This window comes from Neophocaena asiaeorientalis, unplaced genomic scaffold (assembly GCF_003031525.2).
Source record: "Neophocaena asiaeorientalis asiaeorientalis breed wild unplaced genomic scaffold, Neophocaena_asiaeorientalis_V1.1 scaffold313, whole genome shotgun sequence".
NCBI lineage: Eukaryota > Metazoa > Chordata > Mammalia > Artiodactyla > Phocoenidae > Neophocaena > Neophocaena asiaeorientalis.
The window spans coordinates 994,889-1,020,822 of record NW_020175412.1 but is presented as its reverse complement, the minus strand read 5'-3'; the positions used below and the strand labels follow the sequence as shown (position 1 = coordinate 1,020,822).

At 39.8% G+C, this 25,934-nt stretch overlaps 1 protein-coding gene across 1 annotated transcript in view; it reads right to left on the bottom strand.

The window, feature by feature from the left end:
* Positions 1-25,934, bottom strand: part of PHF8 (PHD finger protein 8) — a gene marked incomplete at its 3' end in the record, with an annotated part of 62,096 nt that overhangs the window by 22,688 nt on the left and 13,474 nt on the right. The window contains exons 3-11 of the mRNA XM_024767176.1: positions 16,467-16,552; positions 15,968-16,076; positions 13,721-13,881; positions 12,745-12,886; positions 11,834-12,020; positions 9,842-10,004; positions 2,507-2,594; positions 2,031-2,137; positions 697-788 (exon numbers count right to left, since the gene is read on the bottom strand). Of these exons, the coding sequence (XP_024622944.1) occupies positions 697-788; positions 2,031-2,137; positions 2,507-2,594; positions 9,842-10,004; positions 11,834-12,020; positions 12,745-12,886; positions 13,721-13,881; positions 15,968-16,076; positions 16,467-16,552 (1,135 nt within the window). The remainder of the gene's footprint in view (positions 1-696; positions 789-2,030; positions 2,138-2,506; positions 2,595-9,841; positions 10,005-11,833; positions 12,021-12,744; positions 12,887-13,720; positions 13,882-15,967; positions 16,077-16,466; positions 16,553-25,934) is intronic.

Genomic DNA, 25,934 nt, shown 5'->3' with positions numbered 1-25,934 from the left:
TATTCAGTTGGATAGATGGATATTGGTATATTCCTAAAAAGCCATTTTGGCAGTATGCATCAAGTCTTACATTTTTTCACATACTTTGATCTAGTGATCACTCTTCTAAAAATCTACCCTGAAGAAACAATCAAGAGATGAGGAACAAAGACTGATGCAAACAGCTATTTACTGCATGATTTTCTAGAACTATCCCCCAAATAAATAAATAAGCAACAATAAACAAGTGGTTAGGTAAGGATGGTACATCCCTGCAAAATAATATCATGTAACTATTAATGTTTGTGGAGAACTCTGGTGACACAGAAAAATTAAGATAAGCCAACCAATTCAGATACAGAATTATATGTACAGGGTGAGAGCAATCATGTTTTAAAAATGAATATTAAAAAAACAAAAGGAAGTATACCCAAATGTTAATGTTTATTCCCTCTGAGTTAAAATTACAGGTGAAGTTTTTCCTTCTTTACACTCTTCTGTATTTTTCTAATTCTCTACAGTAAGCATGTATTACTTTTCATAATCAGAAAGAAAGGTTTAAAAATATAATCCAAGGAGTCCTAGCCCAGTCCTCTACTCTAATCCTAGGAGCCCACAAACCCCCCTAGTTTCCTCCACGTCCCCAGAGGATCTTCCCAAAGCCAGTCCCTGCTGAGAGTAGACCTCTAAAGCAGGTAGAGAAATAAGTATATTTACTTCTTTCCTTGTCCAGGCTCTAAAGGCCAAGTTCAGGGCTTTACCACCATGGACCAGGTAGGAGGCAGGGTGTCTCCTGTTTTCTCGCAAACCTAAAGGGGGAAAGAGGAAGGTAGAGTGTCAAAGAAGCCATGCAGGGAAGTGAAGGACTTGTTAGTTTTTTTCAGGCAACCAGAGAAAATGCTCAAGGTTCTGAGCACAACTCCATATCTCAGTTCTTATAATGGTGTTCATTTTATGACTACCTTGACGTCTACTATCTCATTTAATCCTATACCCAACCCTATAAGCCAAATATCATTATCTTCATTTTATAGTTCAGGAAATGAGGCTCAGAGAGGCAAAGAGACAACCAAAGGCCACACCTGGTAAGTGCCAAAGCCAAGACTGAAACCTCATCTGTCTAAATCTGAGGCCTGTGCTCCTTCTACACTACTCTGCCTCTTGGTTTTCAAAATGTGAACACTCAGGAGGACAACTGCCACCTACACAGATCTGAAGAGCCATTAATGCCTTGTTCTGAGTTACTCCAGGAGGAGGTTATAACAAACATCCAGATTTAGGCTCAATAAAGAATTTTCTACTGAACTAAGCTGTTCAGAACAGAAAATAATAAGCAGTTAGTCATCCAGCCTCTGAATGAACATTTAAGTGATGGTCTGTCTAGATGGCAGAATAAGGGCTTGAGGTACTTCATAAGAGAGTGTACTCATTGGCCTCTGAGGTTCTTTGTAACTCTTCCTGGCCAAGTCACCTTGAAGAATCTCAGGTCTGAGTAAGGGAGCCACTCTATTTCCAAGCAGACCAGGAAAGAGGAAACCCAGCAGGTTGGCTTCTACCTGGGCTGATACCCAGGAACCAAACCAATGATGGGTAGTCAGGACTGGGCCTTGTCCCCAGGGGAAGCACGTCCAGGGAACTCTGACACTATACCGATTGAGTTTCTTATTTTAATTGGCAGGAAATAGGAATAATTTCACTGTGATCCAATTTTCTCAGTCCCCTTTGCTAAATAAAAAAGTTAAAATCCATGCCCTACCCTACATTACGATTAGTAAAAAAGCCAATTTCAAAAGATCGCATCCTTTGATTCCATTTTTATAGCATTCTTGAAATGACAAAATTACAGAGATGAAAAAGAGATTAGTGGTTTCCTGAAGTTATGGATAGTTCAGGGGGAGAGAGTGGGTGAGGTTATAAAGGGGTAACACTACAAAGATCTTTGTGGTGATGGGTACTGTATCTTGATTTGAGGTGATGGTTATGTGCACATGTGCACACACACATGGTCAGGGCAGCAGGGCAAAAAGGACAGTTGGCAAAGGGCTCCATACCTCGAAAGATGTCCAGGATATGCTTTCCCACATACCAACAGATGGTCTCAAAGTTGGGGAACTTGAAGAGGTCTGCTGTGCTCAACCGCTTCTCAATCTCATAGGCTCTGGAGGAAGTAGGCACAACAATAACAATGATAACAAGGACCCTGTTTACTGGGCACCTACTATGTATCAGGTATTGCTCTGGATGCTCTGTATCCATTATCTCTAATCCTCACAACTACCCTCTAAGACCTTACTCTATGGGTTAGGAAACTTGGGCTCAAAGTTTATGTGACTTGACAAAATTCACATAACTACTAAGTGAGGAAGAGGTATTCATCTTCAGACTGAACATCATCAGAAACCAGGATCCATTCCTTTCTGATCATCTTGCCTCCCTTCTATGCTGCACTCCTCACAATAGCAGAGAACTCAAGGACTCTAGCAGATGGGAATGGCCAACTCGGGATCACCAGAGCTTCAGGACTCACTTGAGCTGCATTTCAATGTTAAGGCTGTGTAAGAAGTTCCCTCCAAAGGCAAGGCAGTCCACGGGGGTCAGCACAGCATGGATCCATCCTGCAGTGTAACAAGGCAAAAAACATAGCTGGCAGAGGGCCTTTCTTCTTTGGACATCACCACTGCCCACTCAGCTCAAACACAACTCCTTAGACCAGCCAGCCTGGCAGTAATTCAGAACATTCTAGCTTCCTCCACTCTCCCAACGCCCATCCTAGCCAAGTCTGCCATCATTATAACCCTGAACTGGACCAACCTGGGGGTTAATAAACTCCTTCTACTTCCCTTCTCTGCACTTCAAAATCTCTTCGTTGCCTCACCCACCCTCTCTCTTATTGCTAAGAAAGGCATCACCTCCTTGCCATGACTACCCCTTCTAACTCAGCACTAGGTAAAACAAAGAGTTTTTGTGTTAGACAGACCTGGGTTCAAATCTTGCCATTTTCTATATCTAAATATCCACTTCACAGGTTGGTTGTGAAGGATGTACCTAGTTGAAACTAAATTATTTTCCTTGCCCTTGACCCTATACTGCCTTCTGGGACCTTCTGATTTTTCTTCTTACATCTCTCTCATATTCATCTCCCCTTCTTCATCCATCCATCCTACTAATGGCTTGGTTCAGATCCATCATTATCTCTCACCTATGCTATTTGAAACAGCCTACAAACTGGCTCCTCTAACACCAGTGGTTCTTTAAGGTGTGATCCAGGGAATCCTGGGGCTCCTTGAGACTCTTTCAGAGCATATGCATGGTCAAAACTATGTTCATGATAATACTAAGATGTTATTTGTCTTTTTAACCCTCAGTATATAGTGGAGTTTTTCAAGGGGTACATGACATGATATCACAACACACAGAAGCAGATTTGAGGACACAGAAGTTTTCTGCTAACCCGAATATTAAAAAGATTTGCAGAAATGTAAATGTCAATCTTTTCACTAAATTTTTTTAGTTTGAAAATAGTTCTCATAAAAATTATTACTTATGCTAACATGTAATGGGTTTATTCTTGTTTTTTCCTCAATGAACTAATAAATATATCTAAATTCTCAGTTTTAATTTATAATATGGTAAATATTAATAAATATAAACCACATAAATAAAAGCTCTTTGGGGTCCTCAATAATATTTAAGGGTATAAACAGGTCCAGAGTCCAAAGTGTTTGTTTGTAAACCACTGCTCCACACCAATCTCAACCTCTGAAGTCCATCCTCCACATCTCAACCCTAAGTGATATATCTGAAATGCAAATCTGCCCATGTCACCTCCTGCTTGAAACTCTTCAATGAAATGTACATCCACAGAAGAATAGATAAACTGCTGTATACTCATACAATGGAATACTAGAAAGCAAGTGAAATGAATGAACAATAGCCACATGTATCAACATGGATCTCACAATCATAATGTTCAGAGAAAAAAGTTGAGAAAAATACATCTGATTCCATTTATATAACATTCAATAACATGTAAAACAATACTATATACTGCTTACTAAGGCATACCTATGTAATAAAGGGATAAAAATGCATGAGAATGATATCATCAACTTCAGGACAACAGCTAGCTCTGAGAGGGCAGAATGGGAATGTAATTGAGGAGAGGTATATACAAGGCTTCAAATATGTTTGTAATATGTTATATTTTTAGTTGAGTTATAAACACATAAATGTTCATTATATTATTCTTTATATCTCTTGCTACATCTGAAATATTTCATTAGAAATTAAATAAACAAATAAATCTTCAGTAGTCCCCAGTTGCCTCTGAAGTAAGTTCAGCCTGCCAACCTTTTCAGCTTCATCTGCTCCCAGCCCTTGGTCTTTAGGCTCCAGTATCCATAAACTGCTTCACACATCTTTGCTTCGTTTAATGCCTTTCCCTTTATCTGAGAGGGCTTTCCTGCCTTTCTTTCCTTGGTCAGTCTCTATTTACTCTTCAGGTGTCACTCTTCTGAGAAGATTTTCACAAACCTCTGGCCAGACTAAGTGCTCTTCTCTGTGCTCCCAAAACTTCTGGTGACTACCTCTATTGTGTCTATTAGTACTGAAGAGCCTATCCATATTCTATCTCTAGCACCTAGCCCAATGTTGGGGCAAACAGCAGACATGAAATGCTTGTGGAACTAAGTAGATTGCACCCAGTTTGTGGGAATTTCTACCAAGATGCAAATGAATCCAACTCAAATCTCTGGTAGCCAAATTCAATTCACCAGTTACCAAGTGCCCAATGTACAAAAAAAAAAACATCATGTGAGACCCAGCAAAGAATTCAAAGATGGGTGAATAAATGCATGGGAACAGAAAACTATAAAAGAGAAAAGCAGATGGGTATGGGAGTAGGAGGAGGGGTGCATGACTTGCCTCATCATATATTAAACATTCTATAAAACCAATGTAATCAAATCAATATGATACTGATATATGAATAGACAAACAGATCTGAGTAACAAAATAAAATCCAGAATTATACAATATAATGTTAGACAAAGATGTTAGAATTATATAACACGAGTTTTAAAGGAGTCATCATAAAAATGCTTCAACGAACAATTACAAGCATGCTGGAAACAAACAAAAGAAAGAAGCTATAAATAAGAAACAAGTACAAATTATAGAACTAAAAAATACTACATCTGAAATATATAATGAAACAATGGACTCAACAGAAGAATGGAGACAATGGAGAAAACAATCAGAGAATTTGAAAACAGAGCAATAGAAAGCACCCAATATGAACAAGAGAAAAGAAATAGACTGAGAGAAAAATAAACTCAGGAACCCAATAAGGACCTACTGTATAGCACAGGGAACTATATTCAATATCTTGTAATAACCTATAATAGAAAACAATCTGAAAAAAGATAGATACTATATATATAACTGAGTCTCTTTTTGCTGTACACCTGAATCACTGTAAATCAACTATATGCCAGTAAAAATAAAAAAGACAAAAAAATAAAGAACCATGCAATGGGACAGAAAAAAACCCCTCAGGAACCTGTGGGACTACAGCAAAATGTGTTACATTTGTATAATCAAAGACCCAGAAGAAAAGTTAGAGTGAGGGAATGAAAAGGTATTTGAAGAAATAATACCTAAAAATTTCACTAATATGGCAAAAGACATAAGCCTATACATTCAAGAAGCTCGATGAACATATACAGTATAAACCCAAAGAAATCCACACCAAGACACATGATAGTCAAACTGCTGAAAAACTAAATAAAAAAGAAAAAATATTGCAAGTAGCAAGAAATGACACATACAGGGAAAAAAACAATTTAAAGGGTAGCCAAAATCTTATCAGAAACCACAGAAGCCAGAAGGAAGCAGCACAACATTCAAGTGCTGAAAGAAAATATCAACCCAGATTTCTATACCCAGCAAAACTATCCTTCAAGAGTGAAAGGGAAATCAAGACATTTACAGATGAAGGAAAACTAAGAGAATCTGTTGCCAGCAGACCTACCCTGAAACTCTAAACAGAGAGGAAATGATAAGAGAAGGAATCTTGAAACACCAGGAAGGAAGAACAATGGAAGAGTAAAATTACAGGTAAATACAATAGATTTTCCTGCTCTTGGATATTCTAAATTATGTTTGACAGCTGAAACAAAAATTAAAACACTATGTGATGTAGCTCTAATGTATGCAGAGGAAATATTTAAGACAAATACATTACATATGGTAAGGGTAAAGAGATGTGAAAAGAGGTAAGGTTTCAACGAAAAGAGGTAAGGTTTCAACGAAAAGAGGTAAGGTTTCAACTCTTTCTTCAAACTGGTAAAATGTCAGTACCAGTAGACTGTCATAAGATAGATATATATGTATATATAAATATACACATATAGATATGTATGTACATATATACATATATACACATATACATATTTATCTATATATGTATATATACATAGATACATGTGTATATGTCTATGTACATATACATATATATCTATATATGTATACATATATACATAAAACTAGAGCAAACACTAAAAAAAAAATCTAAAAAAAAAAAAATCTATATAAAACCTGAAGCTGAAAATTTCATATGGAAATTCAAGGGGCCCAGGAAGGCTGACACTTCCCAATTTCAAAACTTACTACAAGTGTACAATAACTGAGACAGTGTGATACTGTCATAAAGACAGACATACAGATCAATGGAATATAATTCAAAGTCCAGAAATAAACCAATACATGGCCTATGGTCAACTGATTTTTGACAAAGGTGTCAAGGCAATTCAATGGGGGAAAGAATGGTCTTTTCAAATTTTTCTGGGACATCTGGACATCCACATGCAAAAGAATGAAATTGGACCAGTATCTCACACCATATACAAAAATTAACTTGAAATGGATGAAAGACATAAATGTAAGAACTAAAAAGAAAACTCAGAAGAAAACACAGGTGTTAACCTTCATGACCTTGAATTAGGCAATTGTTTCTTAGATATGACACCAAAAGCACAAGCAAAGAAAAAAAACAGATAAACGGGACTCTTGGGCTTCACAGAACAACATCAAGAAAGTAAAAAGACAACCTCCAGAATGAGAGAAAGTATTTGCAAATCATACATCTGATAAAGGTCTAAACCAAAATATATAAAGAATTCTTACAACTCAACAATAGAAAGACAAATCACCTAATTAAAGAATGGGCAGGGACTTCCCTGGTGGCACAGGGGATAAGACTCCACACCCCCAATGCTGGGGGCCTGGGTTTGATCCCTGCCCAGGGAACTAGATGTCACATGCATGCCACAACTAAGAGTTCACATGCCACAACTAAGGAGCTCGTGTGCCGCAACTAAGGAGCCTGCTTGCCTCAACTAAGACTTGGCACAATCAAGTAAATAAATAAATTTTAAAAATGGGCAGAAGTTTAGAATAGATATTTCTTCAAAAAAAGATATATAAACATCCAATAAGTGCATGGAAAGATGTTCAAAATCAATAGCCATTAGAGAAGCACAAATTAAAATCTCAATGAGCTACAACTTCACACCCACTAGGATGGCTATAATCATAAAGACAGGCAAAAACAAGTGTTGGGTAGGATGTGGAAAAATTGAGACCCTCATAAATCGTTGGTGGAAAATGCAGCTGCTTTAGAAAACAGTCTGGCAATTCCTCAAGAAGTTAAACACAGAGTTACCATATATATGACTCAGCAATTCCTCTCCTAGGTAGATATACCCAAGAGAACTGAAAATATGTTAACACAATAACTTGTACATGAATGTTCATAGCAACACTATTCATAATAGGCAAAAAGTGAAAACAACCCAAATGTCTATAAAATGATGAATGGATAAACAAAATATGGTATATCCATACAATGGAATTATTATTCAGCCATTTAAAGAATGAAGTACGGATAACATGGACGAACCTTGAAAATATTATGTTGGGTGAAAGAAGCCAGACATAAAAGACCACATATTGCATGATTCCATTTACATGAAATATTCAGAAAAGGCAAATTCATACACAGAGAAAAGTACAGAAGTGGGGTTGACAGGGGCTGGGGGGGAAGAAGGAATGGGGAGTGACTGCTAATAGGTACAGGGTTTCTTTTTGAAGTGAAGAAAACTTTCTGGTATTAGATAGTGGTGATGTTTGCACAACTTCAAGAATATTTTTTTAAAAACTGAATTGTACCCTTTAACATGGTAATTTTTATGGTATGTGCACTATATCTCAATTTTTTTAAAAGCACATTTAACAAAATGAAAATACAACATATCAAAATATGTGACACAGCTAAATCAGTGCTAAGGGGGGAATTTATAGCACTAAATGCTTATATTAAAAAAAAGAAGAAAAGGGCTTCCCTGGTGGCGCAGTAGTTAAGAATCCACCTGCCAATGCAGGGGACACAGGTTCGAGCCGTGGTCCAGGAAGATCCCACATACTGCGGAGCAACTAAGCCCATGTGCCACAACTATGGAGCCTGTGCTCTAGAGCCCACGAGCCACAACTACTGGGCCCACGTGCTACAACTACTGAAGCCCATGCACCAAGAGCCTGTGCTCCGCAACAAGAGAAGCCACCGTGATGAGAAGCCTGTGCACCACAATGGAGTAGCCCCCACTCGCCACAACTAGAGAAAGCCCATCCGCAGCAACGAAGACCCAATGCAGCCAAAAATAAATAAATAAAATAAATTTATTATAAAAAAAGAAGAAAAGTCTGAAATCAATAATCTAAGCTCTCATCTCAAGGTCAGGAAAAGGAGAGCAAAATAAACCCAAAGCAAGCAGAAAGAAGGAAAAACAAAGATAAAAGCAGAAATCAATGAAATTGAAAACAGAAAGACAACAGAGAAAATCAGTGAAACAAAAAGTGATTCTTTAAAAAGTTCAACAAAATTGACAAACTTCCATTAAGACTAACACACAGTAAAAGAGAAGGCACAAATTACTAACATCAGGAATGAAACACAGGGTAGCACTAGAGACTTGGAAGATATCAAAAGAATAATAAAGAAATACTATCTCTACACACATAAATTTGACAACTTAGATAAGATGGACCAATTGCTCGAAAATCACAAACTTACAATTCACTCAATATGAAATAGATAATTTGAATAGCCTAATACAGGTTTAAAGAAATTGAATGTTAATTAAAAACTTCCCAAAAAGGAAATCTCCAGGTCCATGTGGCTGCAGTAGAGAATTCCATTGAACATTTTGAGAAAATTTAACACTAATTCTGAAATCAAGGAATTAAGAAATTAGAAAGTCAAGAAAAATCTAAATCAATGGAAAGACATATGTGTTCATGGAAGATTCAACATACTAAAGATGTCAACTTTCCCCAAATTGAGACAACTATGGGGACTTTTTCAAAATAAATACACTCAGATCCCACCCCAGACCAACGATTTCATAATTCTAGGGGTGAAGCCTAGGCATTTATTGTTTTGGGGGAAAAAAAAACCCTACCTCCACCCAGGTCATTCTGACTTATAGTCTACAATGCCAGTCTCTCAGTCACTATCTCTAGAGTCATGGGGCTAAGAGTCCTGTTTTCTATCTGTCCACCAAGTTGACATCAGTCCAGTGCAAAGGAGCTATCAACTTCCTCCTGGACCTCCCCAAGAAACCACACTGCCCACTGGCCACCACTGGAATTTTCTTGATGTCCACTTCTGAGCCTTCAACTGATATGAGAGGGATATCTCACATAATCAGATCAACACATTATGGGAAGGGGTTGGTTCCAGTGCCACAAGCTCTCTTCCTCTTCCCACCTTCCTCAAACCCTCCCAGAGGAGCCCAGGGAAGACCTGTAGGAATGAAAAGTGTCTGTCCTTGCTTCACAGAACACTTGTAGCACTTGTCCACCTGGTCCCCAAAGAACATCTCATTCTGGTTAGAGGAGCTGCTCCAGCACTCAAAGAGAGTCAGGTTGGCATTTGTTGGGCGGATCAGGTAGAAGATCTTCTCACCCTGAAACAAAGAAAGACTGACATGTCAAAAATATCAAGGGTTTCCAGAGAAGTCTTCTGGGAGTCTCTAAAAGAATATTCTCTCTCTCATGTTCCAAGACCATGTAGTATGCTAGAATTCCTTCTGTCCAAGGATCATTTATATATATATTTGGAAAACTTCAGAAGTCCTTTTGCACTTTGTACTTTTAAGCTTCTATAAAACTGACAAAAACAATTTGGAAAGGACATTTCAAAGAAAATTGTCAACTTAAGACAAATGTACACCAAAGGCTCCTATTTTAGATGCAATGCCAAATGAAAAATGGCCTCTATAGATGAGTAGATCAATATTACTAGCCCTAGGAGAATTTAAGGCCACATTACTAATGAGAAGAAAATTGAATTTGCCTTTAAATGCCATTTACAGAGAGCATTCCTTCTCACACCTGCAATCAAAGCTAATAAAAGTTTAAAAGTTCAGTAATCACCCAAGGACTTCTGTAAGATTATATGTTGGATGATTATCTGTTGGAAGAACATATTATTTCCTAACTATGTTTTGCCTGGATAATCACCAGATAGATAATTTGGCAGAAAAGAAAAAAACCCACTAGCACAAAAATATCCCCAACCCATAGCTTGATTAGTTTAACCAATATTTCATAATACATTTCAATGTAGAAAATTATCTACTAGAAATTATCTACTGTACAATTAGAGAAATTTGAATCAGATTTGTAGATTAGATAACAGTATTATATCAGTATTAATTTTCTGATTTTGATAACTATACTGTGGTTATATAAGAGAATACCCTTGTTTTTAAGAAATACACACTGAATTATTATGAGATAAAGGGACACCTTGTCTGAAACTACTCTCGGGTGTTTCAGAAAAAATATTTATATAAAACCATTTTATTATGTTTGCTTCAGAGAAAGAGAGAGTATAATAAAATAGTAACATGGGAATCTGAGTGAAGGGCACACAGGAAATCTTCCTATTATTTTTGCAATTTTTCTATGAAAAAGAAACTATTTAAAAATAAAAAAGTTAAATCTAACATTTGCATAATAGCACTTTCATTTACACACTCCAATTTCTTCATGATAAACCAATAAAAACAACTAGCTCAAGATTTGTGATCATTTGGACAAGAGCCATATCCAAGTTTTCTGCTCTTTCCTTGGCGTTTCTGATAAGAAAGCTAAATAGCATGAACAGTGGTGGAGAACAATAAAACTTACCTAAGAAATTTATTTTCCAGACCTCAAAAATCCTTTATAGTCACTGACAATCAATATGCTAATTATAAAATTGTAACGACCACTAAAAGGGAAACTATAGAAAGGCTGACATTAAAAAAAACCATCTCATACGTGCTCTATCTTGATGGTGGTGGCAGTCATGCAACTATTTATACAATTGTCAAAAATCATCAAACTATACACTTAAAACAGGTGAACGTTATGGTATACAAATTATAACTCAATAAACTTGGAGGGGAGAGGGAATTTCTCATGTTACCAGAAATTTCTGCAGTAAATATGGACATTTCCATACATAGCGGTAGGAGTACAGATTGGTTCAATTAAGATAACAGTCAGAGAAAACCTTAGGCATCTGCTGTTATTAAAAAAAAAGTTAATCATCAAAACTGTAAAGTAGAGACAATTTATATGGCATATCCACTCAGTACCCAACCCTGATAGAGCAGTTATGTTGAAATGTCACCCAAATAGAATCTGGGATGCAGGTAGGCCTTAGCAGCCTGTCTTTATGCTGCCACCTGAAACAAACAGGGAGGCCCAAGGCCTGGCTGTCTTCAGAAGCCATAGCCATTTTTACCTTGAGCACATGGTACCAGACCGACGTGCCACCAAAGTCAATGTGAAAGTCTGTATAGCTATCCCGCACGCTCATGAGGCAGTACTTCTGCACGTTGGGCCTCTCAAAGATACACTCCTCTGGCCACAAGTTCTCCACCCATGAGAGCTTCCGAACAATCTTGGGTGTCTCCACAAAGTTAGAAAGCCTATCAAGGAAGGGGTGGAGAGCAGATGTCAGCTGATTGGGAATTGAAGGTTGAAGCCTGAATAAAATGCCCCCCATCCCAGTGAGACTCAGATAAGAGAAAGAAGTTCTCTCCACAGAATCCCAAAGAGCACACAGGATACTTATTTTTGTAAGTCCAGTCAGCATCCTCATTCCACTAAGCTCTGGAATTCCCAAGTCCCAGCTCCGTAGCCTTCCCCAGTCAAAGGTGATCATTTCCTCCACTAAATGCTCAGAATCTCCACACCCGGGCCCACTCACTTGGCACATGGTGTATAACAGTATTGTACTGTCCCCATGTTGTAGTGTCTTCTTTATGAGGAACAATTAGAGAAACCTCTCAGGGCTCAGTTCCACATAAAGAAGTGTTTACCTGGGACAGAGGACCTATCCTGGGAGTTAAACAGTGACCATGCCACAATCTAAACACCAAAAAAAGGTCTAAGAAAGCTGTCCTAAATCTTGAAGGAAACAAAAATTAATTAAAATAACTACTGTATAATCTATCCTATGCTAGAAGTTGTAAAGGAGAAATATGATTTGGTTGTTATAATGTGAGCAGCTACCCTAGAAAGTATAAACCAGCTCCTCATCCCAAAGGAAGAAACCACCGGGAAGAAGGGAAAGGAACACTAATGTACACTCAGTATATCACAAGTCCTAGGCACTTTGTGAGGCTTTTTACTTACCCCTCTCCCTCTTACCTGGTATCAGAGAATTCCAAACTAATGACATTGAGGACTTTTTCCCTCTTCCCGCTATAATAATATTTCACAAAATCACCAAGCTTCATCTTGCAGTCGGCCTGGCGGGTCACATCAATCACATCAATCTCTTTGTCAGAACCTGGAGTAAAGAGATGGATTCTGCACCAAGTCCCAGGGATCAGAGAAGACTCTCACATCCCCTAAACAGTCCCTAAAATGACCTTACACTGAAAACTTCTCACTGTATTTGTATGTGCATAAATGGGAAGTGGGGGTAGGTATTCCTCACACTCTCCTTAGACCTATGTGCCAGGTCCAGGCCTGCTAAGGCAACAGAACTGCCTGACACATAGTCTCACTCACAGTACTATCCACCTGCCTGGGCCCTGCTTCCTCACTTCTCTTCCTATCCCCCAAACCTCATGTCCAGAACACAACTAGCATGTGAGGGCAAAAGTCAAAGGCTTTCTCATCTCAACAGAGGACAGAGAGGCCATAACAATCCTTGGAATTCCCCAGGTAAAAGATGGGGCTCAGCCTGGGGTTTTGTGGTGTGTTAGGAGGAAAGGGAAGGGTAGGCTAGGATTTTGGTTCCAGCTTTGCCTAAGAATGACTCTGGGGGGCTTCCCTGGTGGCGCAGTGGTTGAGAGTCTGCCTGCTGATGCAGGGGACACGGGTTCGTGCCCCGGTCCGGGAAGATCCCACATGCCGTGGAGTGGCTGGGCCCATTAGCCATGGCTGCTGGGCCTGTGCGTCCGGAGCCTGTGCTCTGCAACGGGAGAGGCCACAACAGTGAGAGGCCCGTGTACCGCCAAAAAAAAAAAAAAAAAAAAGAATGACTCTGGGCAAGGCACTTCACCTCAAATTCCCAAGATGGCTAGAAAGGAAATGCAAAACGTAGACTGGAGGGGAAGGGTCATACGTTTTGATGGGAGTGAACAATGTCACAGTTAAGAGGGTCTGTGGTGCTTACCAACATAGTGTTCCACATCCCTCACAGTGAATGATGGTGAGGGCAGCGTCATCCCCAATCCATCCTTCTTCAAGACCAGGATGGGCACACTGAAGCTATTCTCTTCCAGGAATTCCACGGTCAGCTGACTTCCAGTGGGCTTCAGAATCACTTCATCTGAGCTGTGGGCCACATGAGAGAAAGCCTGAACCCTAGAGGCCCTGCTACTGAAGGCCCCACTGGATGCTGTCACTCACCCAAAGGGTGGGGTCTTCCTGAGGGGACCTAATGTTGGCTGGCAACTAATGAGTGGCATAAACTTCACCTGCCAGGGAAGAAATGACCTATCGAAGGCAAGAAGCCAGGTCACTGGCAGAGGTGGTAAGCTAAATCCAGGATAGCCTGTCAATATGGTGCTCTTCTCTAGATGACAAAGGAAGAAATCACTCAACAGCCTGCCCAGGAAGAAAAGACATACCTGAGAAGTTTAGCTAAATTACTCTAACCCAGAGCAGCATTACCCCATTTTAAACACTGGCAAATAAAGAGAAAAGACTGATTTAAAAAACAAAAACAATTTTTATAGCCACTCTCTTGACACACATACTTCGTTAACTAGAAAACAGGAGTTTCTGGTTTTCTTAAAATCATGCTGGAGAAAAGACTGGCTATTTGACAAGTTGTGTTGGGACAAACATCTGGAAAAATATTAAGATCAAAGTCTATCTCACTCTTTAAGTAATTCTAGATGGAACAAAGATCAAATTAGAAAAAATAAAGCCATAGAGTAGTAGAAAAATTATCGGAGAGACAAGGCCCAGTAATCATTATAAATAGTAATAGTAAATTTAAGTAAAAATTAAAATTTTCTGCAAGGAAAGCTATTACAAATCAGTATGAAATAGGCAGTAACCCAACAGAAAAACTGTTAAACAATGTTGAGAAGGCAGTTAACAGAGAAAGAAATAAAGATGACTTATAAATGTATGATAATAGACATGCTTCCTTCATAACTAAAGAAATGCAAGTGGAAACAATGAAATCTCATTTTTTATCTTATCAGAAAGGCAAAAAAGTTTGATAATAAACAGTGTTGGCCAGGATATAGGAAAACAGGTACCCTCACACATTGTCTAGTGGGAGTATGAAATAGTGTGGCCACTTTGAAAACAATCTGGCAATATTTATAAACATTTTTAAAGCACATACCCTTTGACCTAGCAATTTCATTTTTAGGTAGTAAATCTACACATATACTCACCCACATATGCAAAAGCCTAAGTACAAAGACATTCACTGCGCATTTTTTTTCTAATAGCAAAATACTAGAATTGATTTAAATATTCAGCAACAGAGGACTGGTTAAATAAATTATACATCCATACAGTGGAGTACTAAACATCCATGAAAAAGAATGAAGAACATCTGTATATGCTGTTATGGATTGATCTCCATAATTTAGATTTTAAAAAAAGCAAGATGTAGAACAATAAGTGTTTCTGTTTGTGTTTTTTAATAAACAAGGGGACACACACACATATGTTTGTATAAGCAAAAACTATTTCTGAAAGAATGCACAAGAAATTGGTTGACTCTGGAGAAGGGACCTGAGGGGTCTGGGGTAGAAAGGAGACTCACTGCCTTTAAATAAATAAAACAAAATTTATTAAGTTGAAGAAACACTTATAATCCTAAATAACACTTCAATTATAGGAAAGCTGGAAAAGGTCAAATGAATTAAAAACTAAGCAAAAGAGAATGCTTTATTCATTAATTTTTCTAACATTATTTTTGCTCAATTCAAGTAATTTATTTAATAAGCCCATCTTAATTTTCTAAAAGAAAAAAAATTTTTCTTGATTTTAAAAGAAATACATGACTACTCAAAAAAATTTTTTTCCCAAAGAGTTTCATCTTCTCTACAATGAGAGAATTAAACTTTCTGATTTTTAAGACTCCTTCTAGTTATAGCATTCCCTGGGTGCATGTAAATATCCTCTCCTGACTGAGGCGAAAACTGCCTATCTACCAAAAGTTTCTACAAGTGGACCTTAATGTACTCTGCACATCAAATGAAACTCTAGCAATGTTTCTCAGAAACCGACTAAAACAGAAGATCCCTCCCCAGAGGGAACTCACAGAGCCCTGCAGACATCCCCAGATGGTGGAGGTACCCAGTGCGACAGCCAGTGGGAAAGCTGGGAAGAGATGGGCCCCAGCTTCCCAGAGCCCTGGCATTCACTGGCCCTTGGAGTACGGGGTCCTCACCTGTCAAAGGTCCTACTCCGAAGCTCTCGAATGAACGTAGGGCTTCCCGTCTTCACTGGCTTCCCCTTGTGTGTATCATGGCCTTTTGAAGATACACGGCGTTTTTTCACTAAGTCAGTAAAAGACAAGACACTGTCAGTCAAAATGGCTACAGGCTATGGTTCCAAGAGCAAACGCCTCAGCAGATCCTGCTTCTCTTCCAATCTAACAACCCCTTGCATCATCTGGAGTCAAGGAGGCCCTCACAGTCTCAGTAAAGCTCTTGGTGAGGATAGGTGCTTCCTCTGGGGAATCCCTAAGTAAGGGAGGGAGGTGAAACTCTGCATTTCTGCCCTCTCAGTGGAGCAGCTGCTGGCCTGCAGGGCCTACACAGGCTTCTGCTATTTCCCAAGAGAGACAAATCTGAAGCACTGACAAAAAGGCAATTTTCCTTCCAAGCTTCCTTTGCTTTGTCTCTCCTCTGGACTGCCTTCTCTTAAAAACTCCAAGATCTACTTACTGATGGAGGGCCCATGTAAGACCTCACAATTGGGGCAGTGGTAGAGGTCAATGTCAGCAGCCTTCTCCTCTTCAACACCAACACAACTAGAAAAGAGAAAATCAGACAAGGTTTGTGGAAATTTTACTTTTCGTAAGGTCTAGAACTGTGCTGTTCAGTACACAATTAAGTAAAATTTTAAATGCAGTTCCTCCATCACACTAGCTACATTTCAAGTGCTCAGTAGCCACACGCGGTTACCATATTGGGCAGATTATCAAACTTTTTTGTCAATGCAAAAAGTTCTATTGGACCAAATGGTCTAAAATAATTATCACAGAGCTAAAAATGTACAGACAATAAAGCTTCATTAAGACTCAGTAGGGAGACGCAAGAGGGAAGACATATGGGAACATATGTATATGTATAACTGATTCACTTTGTTATAAAGCAGAAACTAACACACCATTGTAAAGCAATTATACCCCAATAAAGATGTTTAAAAAAAAAAAAAGACTCAGAATGGTCAAAGCTGGAAGAGACTCTAGAGCAGTGCTGTCCAGGAGAAATATAATGTGAGTTAAATATGTAATTTTAAATGTTCTAATAGCCACATTAAAAAGGTAAAAAGAAACAGGTGAAATTAAGGTTAATAATAATTTAATATTTTATTAACCAATATATCTAAAATATTATTTCAACATAAAATCAAACATTTAAACTTTATTGAGCTATTTACTTTATTAAATGAAAATGAATGAAAATAGTATTTTATAGTCAACAGTGGTTCCCTGAGTGAAGGATTATGGTAACCATTTCTCTCTTATATGTATTTTCTAGTTTTCTACAATGAACATGTGTTACTTATTTCATACTGTAATGTCTGAGAAAGATTTATTTAATTTTGAAAATCTGAGTTTGCATGTATGTGAGCTGGTAATCTCACAAAATTTAAAGCCTTCCTCATCAAAGAAGTCATCGGCAGCCCTCCAAAAAACTTCTGGCTAAGATCTCCTAAAATCTTTGGTCAGCCACAGAGAACAGGGAGCATAATAATAAGGCAGAGCTCCAACCATTTCGGCTAAGACTGACTTCCTAGGATCAGGACCCCACCACCTTCCCGAGTGCTAACCCTGTAAACCTGTTGCACATCAATAAATTGAGGACATGTTATTTTATAAAAGGATTGGTCTATTATGAATTGGAAATTTAAAAAAAAGAACAAAATACCCTGGGTCCTTCACTTCAGATAGTCTAAGAAGCACTGTGTTAGAACCCGGTCAGGTAGAAGTTGTACATTCTCCCAGACCCTTCTAACTCAGGGCTGGGCTGGGGGTGAACATCTCCCTCACTTTCCAGTGAGACTCTGAGATCATCTCTCCTCTATCCTTGTGTAAGATCTCCTATTCCTCTGAGTTTCATATCATCCAACAATAGCTCTTCCCACTCCTCTTCACTATCAGCTACTCATCTCCCCAACATACCTCTTCACTATCAGCTACTCATCTCCCCAACATACCCTCTTCACTCACTGAAGAACCTGCTCACAGATTCTTCTTCATCCCAAGTCTTGCCAGCCTCCCATGTGACATAATTATGGATATAAAGGCCTAATATCCCAGCCTCTTAGCTCATTGACCTTCTCATCTTCAGAGACTGCTGCCTCCAACTCCCATTTCAGCTACCAACTCTCATGGCCATCCCCCAGACCTTGACAACACTTGCAACTGCTTCACCTCTGGAATATGAAATGCATACATCACACTCTGACCACAAATACATCCATCCAGCTCTCATTCATTACACCTGTTCTTTGCCCTCAAAAATCCCTTGATCCTACTTTTCACCTGTTCAACTACTGTTGCCTTCACCGTTCTTCCCTATCTAGTTCATAGATTTCATCATTCCTCACTTCAACCATTCTCTTACAGATACCTTCAACTCACTTGCCCCACTGCCTTTACATCACTCCCAAGTGCAAATCCCAACCCTGGCTCAATCCAACTATATAACATTGGACCATTGGACATGGCTAGAGAAAAATCATCCATTGGATTGGTGCCACAATAAATTCACACTGTCCAAAATATGTGAGTCACAGAAAAACCAACACAATATTGAAGGAGAAGAACAAAGTTGGAGGACTGATGCTACCCGACTTGAAGACTTACTATAAAGCTACAGTAATCAAGACAGTGTGGTATTGATGAAAGAATAAACAGATCAATAGAACAGAAAAGAGAGCCCAGAAATAGATCAACAGAAATATAGTCAATTGATCTTTGACAAAGGAGCAAAGGTAATACAATGGAGCAAAGACAGTCTTTTCAACAAATGGTGCTGGAACAACTGGACATGCAAACAAATGGAATTAGACACAGACCTTATATCCTTCACAAAAAAGAACTCAAAATGGATCACAGACCTAAATATAAAATGCAAAACTATAAAACTCCTAGAAGACAACATAGGAGAAAATCTAGATAACCTTGGGTTTGGCAATGACTTTTTAGATGCAACACCAAAGGCATAATCCATGAAAAATGAGAACTGATAAACTGGACTTCATTAAAATTAAAAACCCGTCTGTGAAAGGCATTGTCAAGAGAATGAAAAGACAAGCCAAAGACTGGAAGTAAATATTTGCAAAGGACATATCTGATAAAGGCCTGTTATCCAAAATATACAAAGAACTCTTAAAACTCAACAATAAGAAAATGAACAACCTGATTAAAAAATGGGTAAAAGATCTGAGCAGACACCTTACCAAAGAAGATATACAGATGGCAAATAAGCATATGAAAAGGTGCTCCACATCCTGTATCAATAGGACAATGCAAATTAAAACAATGAGATATCACTATACACCTATGAGAATAACCAAAAATCCAGAACACTGACAACACCAAATGCTGGCCAGGAGGTGGAGCGACAGGAACTCTCATTCTTTGCAGGTGGGAATGCAAAAAACAGCCCCTTTGGAATACAGTTTGGCAGTTTTTTACAAAACTAAACATACTCTTACCATACAACCCAGCAATTGTGCTCTCTGGCATTTACTCAAAGTAACTGAAAACTATGTCCACATAACAACGTGCACACAGATGTTTATAGCAACTTTATTCATAATTGCCAAAATTTGGATGCAACCAAGATGTCCTTCAGTAGGTGAATGGATAAACTGTGGTACATCCAGACAATGGAATATTATTCAGCACTAAAAAAAAAAGAGCTATCAAGCCATGAAAAGACATGAAGGAAACTTTGAAAGAAGCCAATCAGGCTACATATTATATGATTCCAACTACATGACATTCTGGAAAAGGCAAAACTATGGGGACAGTAAAAAGATCAGTGGTCATCAGGGATTGGGGGGGGAAGAGAGATGAACAGGCAGAGCACAGAGAATTTTTAGAGCAGTGAAACTATTCTGCTACTAAAATGATATAATGGTGGGTACAAGTTATTATACATTTGCCCAAACCCATAGAATGTATAACACCAAGAGTAAATCCTGATGTAAACTATGGATTTGGGGTGATAATCATGTGTCAATGTAGGTTCATCTACTTTAACAAATGTACCACTCTGGTGGTGGGGGATGTTGATAATGGGGGAGGCTATGCATGTGGGGGCAGGAGGCATATGGGAAACCTCTGTACCTTCCACTCAACTTGGCTGGGAACCTAAAACTACTCTAAAAAATAAAGTCTATTTTAAAAAATCTGGGTCATGCTGCCTGACAATTCTCCTGTATTTCCCTGTTCAGTTCTCTCCACCATCATCCACAATGGCTATTTCAAATCTCTGATCCCCCACTGCCTTCCTCTTCTCTCTCAACAAATGACCCTGCCTCCTACTTCTTAGACAAAATGAAGTAATCAGATGGGAACTACCTCACCTTCTCACACCAAATCTACCTCCTTCTGCATCCTTCTTTTCCTCCTGTTACAACGAAAGAACTATCTTTCCTTCTTTGTAAAGTCAGCTTTTCCACCTGGGTCACATCTTTTTTTTTTTTTTTTTTTTTTAACCTTCTCAATAAATTCCCTCTTCTTTCTGCAGTATCTTCAACCTCTCCCTCTCTACCTTCCCCTTCACAATAGCATTTAAACTAGCTCACTGATCTCTGCAAGACCTTCCCTGCCTCCTTTCTGCCCCTCTCTGCCACTTCAGAGCTAAATATCTTCTTTGTTTAATCCTATGCAGCTTCACAATGACTTTTATTTAAATAGGTATTGATTATACATTTTATGAAACTCCAAAGGTACAAAAGTGTATACAGTGAAAAGTCTCTCTCCTACTCCTAGCCACACTGTACTATCCAGAGATGTTCTACCAGGGCCAAACCTATAAAAAGAATTTTTTTGAGTTGCTATGTACAGTTTCTCACCCACTGCTGCAGTCTGATTTTAGTCCCCACCTTCTCTAAAACAGACTTCACTGATATCTTGACCTCCTTACTGAAACATGCAATAAGTACTTCCTTCCTTTATCTCATTTGACCTCCTAGCAGCATTACCACAGTGCTGACCCTGTGCTCTCTCTACTTGACTTCCATAATACCCCATTTGCCCGAGGTCCATCCCTCCAGCTAACATTTAATGAGCATCTGCCAGGCCCTGGTCTAGGTGCTGGAGAGACAAAGACACAGAACAAAGCATACAAAAATCCCTGCCCTCATGGAGCTGACAATCTAGTGGGTGAAGCAGACAAGAAGCAAGATAAATCAGGGTAACCAGTGAAATATATTGTACGTTAGATAGAGGAGTTAAGTAGAAAAATAAAGTAGGAAGGGGAATATGTATGCATGTATATGTAAGTATACATACACACACTGGGTGGTGAGGGGAATGACAGTGGTGCTGAAATTTTAGGTAAGGAAGCCAGGGAAGGACTCACTGACAAAACAATTTTTGTATAAAGACCTGAAGGGAGTAAAGGAGCAAGCCATATGTATATGAGGGAGGAGCATCCCAATTAGAACAGCAAGTACAAAAGCCCTGTGGCAGGAGTGTGCCTAGATTATTAAGTCAACAGAGAGGAGGACAGTGTTCTGGAATAGAGAGAGCAAAGGGGACAATAATAGGTCAGAAAGGCTCATGCAGTAGAGTCCTGTAGGCCAGGGGTCCCCAACCCCCGGGCCTTGGACCAGTACCGGTCTGTGCCCTGTTAGGAACTGGGCCGCACAGCAGGAGGTGAGTGGCGAGCAAGCGGAAGCTTCATCTGCCGTTCCCCATCGCTCCCGTGCACATTACTGCCTGAATCATCCCCCTCCAACCCCGGTCCGTGGAAAAATTGTCTTCTATGAAACCGGTCCCTGGTGCCAAAAAGGTTGGGGACCACAGCTGTAGGACATCATAAAGGACTTTGGCTTTACCTGAGTGAAGAACTGGGTGGAATCCACCAGAGGATTATGAGCAGGGATGTGATGTGATCTTAATTATGTGTCTGGCTGCTCTGTTTCCCAGTGCATTCTTTTTCTCCTGCCCACTCCTTAAATGTTGACATTCCTTAGGTCCTCTTTTCTAGGCTCTCTTTTCTCCTCACTTTCTCTCATTGGTTTCACTAACTCCCAGGGCTCCATGTGCCCTCTATATAACTATAACTGCAAGCCAGATCTCTTTGCTGAGTTTCAGACCCTCCCTCGAAATTTCTCCTGGATATTTCTACTGGATAGCCCACTTACATAGTACTTCAAATTTAACACGTCCAATTCAATTTCTCCCCCTGCTTGGCCCCTAAACCTGCTCCCTCTCTAAGGCACCATAACCTTACCAGGTGTTTAAGCCAGAAACCTGGCAGCCACTGATGACTTGCCTCTCACCTTCTCCCTCCACTACACCCTGAGTAGGTGTTCAAGCTCAGGAGTGTAGACTTTAGGGCCAGACTGCCTGGGTTTACAGCCTAGCTATACTTTCCACTTACTACCTGTGAGATCTTAGGCAAGTTACTTAACTCTATACCTCCGTTTCTTCATCTCTAAGGTGGGGATAAAAATTTATATGTGTATTATAATGTTGCTCTCAAAAGTAAATGAGTTAATTTATATAGTGTTTAGAACAGTGCCTGGTACAGAGTAAGTGTTCTGTATGTGATGCTATTATCATCCAAGTTATCACCGTGTCCTATCACTTCTATCTCCTAACTGGCCATCAGTTGTATCCTTCTGTCATCCTCACTGCCCCTGCCCTAATCCAGGCCACTATTATCTCTAACTGGGATTACTATCCTGTCCTCCTAACTGGGCTCCTGGCCTCTACTCTGTCCTCACCCAAATGGCCCTCCATAGTACAGCCAAAGTGATCTTTTTAAAATGTAAATTTGATCCTGTCAACCCTTGTTCAAAACCCCTCACATGCTTCCTATTTTTCTTAAGGTAAAGTATAAACTTATGGCCTAAAAGACCCCACCTCTTGCCCTTCACACATAGCATAGGCTATAAAATTTGTGGGGCTGGTGCAAATGAAAATCAGGGGCCCCCAGTTGACAAAGAAAAGCTATTTCCTCTCTTCCATGATCTCTCTCAACTTGCCGTGGGGCTTTTTATTTAATTACTGTCATGTTCCCTTGGGCATGGGGATACTCAAGGGGCAAGCGCAGGCCCTCACAGGCACTCAGGGGCCACGCGCTATGACTTAGTGTGCAGGGTGCATGCACCTGACCCTGACTCTCCAGCACCTGCACCCAGGCCCCGCAACCCAGGCAGCCAGTCGAGAATCCATTCAGGGAGGCAGCAAGAGGTAGGACCACAGGTGAGCTAAAGCTCTAGGTCCCCAGGACAAACTCCACTGTCCCTGGAACCTCACATACAAAACACAAATTCAAAGGTATAATTATTAAGAATTTAAAGACTATAACCACAGAGCATTAAACTTCAAGCATGGGCATGGGGCCCCCTTCCAAATATGAGGCTGTGTGTGACTACAGCGGTCACACACCCATGAAGCCAGCCCTGCTCTAAAACCCAGCTCGACTCTCAGCACCATGCTCTTTCTGGTCTCTGGGACTCATCACACATGGCTCCCTGTGCCTAGAACATTCCTTCCCTTCCTCTTCCCTACTGCCATGCCTCGCCCCCCTAACTATCCATATTTCAGCACTCACCCTGCAGACTTGCAACTGCCCATTTACTTGCTATCTGCCCCTACTACATACAGCAGACAGCATCTCTTGTTCACCCCAAGTCCTCACCTTATCCATCTCCCAGTCTTGCTTTATTTATTATTCAACCCAATTCATTGGGCTAGATAATATCTCACATCAGGAAAGCATATGGATGAAAATCAGGCTTCTGGCTGCACTGTCTCAGTAATTATTACCTGGACCAAGGTTCCTAAATGCTGTTTTGCTTCCTTAGTAAAGAGGACAATTATCACAGCACCAGGTCTCAAGATTAAGATGAATTATCCCCAACATGTGCCACAGAACCTGGCACATGTTAGGAACTCAGTATTTGGATGTAAGTGGGTGCATAAATTCAATAAATATTGACTGAAAATAGCTGCTGCCCTCATGGAGTGGACATTCTAGAGGGGGAGACAGGTGGTACCAAAAGTTTCATAAGGGCTATAGTAAATAAAGTATATTTACTTTATTTATAAAGTAAATAAAGCAGGGTAAGGGGATGGTGAGAGAATTTGAAGCCTGCATAAAAGGAGTTGAGGAGAAAAGTGAACTGTGAATATGTTATCACACATATATTAACACATCTCATCTCTACAACAAATCAGGGCATTCTGTACAATATTTAGAGGCACAAAGTGCAGACTTGGGAGCCAAACTGCCTGGGTTTAAATCTCACCTCTGCCACTTACTAGCTGTGTGAACTTAGGCAATTTATTTAACTTTGCTGTGCCTCAGTTTCTGCATCTATAAAAGAAGAATATTAATAGTACCCCACCTCATAGAGTTGTTAGGCTTAAATGAGCTAAAGTAGGTAAAGAACTGAGAGTACTTGGGACAAAGTATTAGCTATCATCATTATTAATATTATTCTAATTTAACACATAAGAAATCTGAGTGGTTAAGGAACTTTTTGGTCATTACAAAACTAATAAATAGCAGAGCAGGATAAAAATCCAGATCCATCTGACTCCACTATACCACTACAATACATAACTAGAATATAATGTGGGGTTATTAGTAGAGTCAAGTGCTATGAGAACACAAAAGTGGGCATTCAATCCTTCCAGGGATGTGGAACTGAGGTGGGGGCTGAGGGCTGGAGAAGCTTGAGAGGTGACAAGATTGCCCAGGATCCTGTCTAGCTTCTTATCTGCTCAACCTCTGCTCTCTGAGGATTCCCAAAGAGCCGGGTCCTGTCACCACCTGTGCCTTGGAAAAACAATGTCTTCATTCATCAATAAAGAGGAAAAAGAACATATTTTACCCTTCTTCATTATTCACAAAATATCAGAAAATCCAAGTCAATTTCTAGTTTCCTGCAACACCTTGATCAGGCCAAGCACAATGTATAAAAACATGGATGACCCATCCCGAGATGCTGAGGCACCCACCATTCGCACTAGTGGCCCCCCTGCCTCCAAGCACATAGGACTTGGAGGAGTACAAAGGATACTGAGCAAGTTTCAGTGCACCAGGGATGTTTCTTTTTGTTCTACCCAGTCCCTGGCACATAAGTTTGCCAATAACAGGCTTCACTAAATGCTGGATGCACCAACAGAATCACTCCATGTGCACTGACATGCAGGCAAACAGGCTGTAATCTCTATCTCCCAAAAAACCCAACCAAACAAAAAATCCTCTTGTGACCCTTTCTGTCACTGCCCCGTTACTCTATTCCCCTGTATACCAAAACTCCTCAAAACAGAGTCATCCTTGAGTCCTTTCACAACTCCAATCCAATCTGTCAGCAAATCCTGTATCAATATACATTCAAAATCCAACCACTTCTCATCACCACTGACTCCAGTCCAAGTCACCATTGCCTAATTAGACCAGTGTTTCTCAAATATTCGGGCACATCAGAAACACCTGGAGGGCTTGTTAAGACAGATTCCTAGGCCTCATCTCCAGAGATCCTGATTTGGTAGATGTGAGGTGGGGCCAGAAACGTGCATTTCTAACAAGGTTGTGGGTGATGCTGATGCTGCTGGTGCAGGGACCACATTTTAAGAAATAATGATCTACAGTGATCCCCAAACTCTCCCTGCTTCATCCCATACTCACCTTGAGTCTGTCCTCACAACAGCCAAAGCCTAAACCAGATCACAACTCTCCTCTGCTCAAAATCCTTCTATGGCTCCCATCCTATCTGGAGTGAAAACCAAGTTCTTACAATGGCCCATAGGACCCTATACCTGTGGTTCTCAAACTTTAGTGTGCATCAGAATCACCTGGAAGGCTTGTTAAACCATAGATTGCTGGGCCCCACCAGGAATTGGCAGGTCTGGGGTAGGACAATGGAATTTGCCTAACCAGTTTCCAGGTGATGCTGATCCTGCTGGTCCTACTTGGAGAACTGCT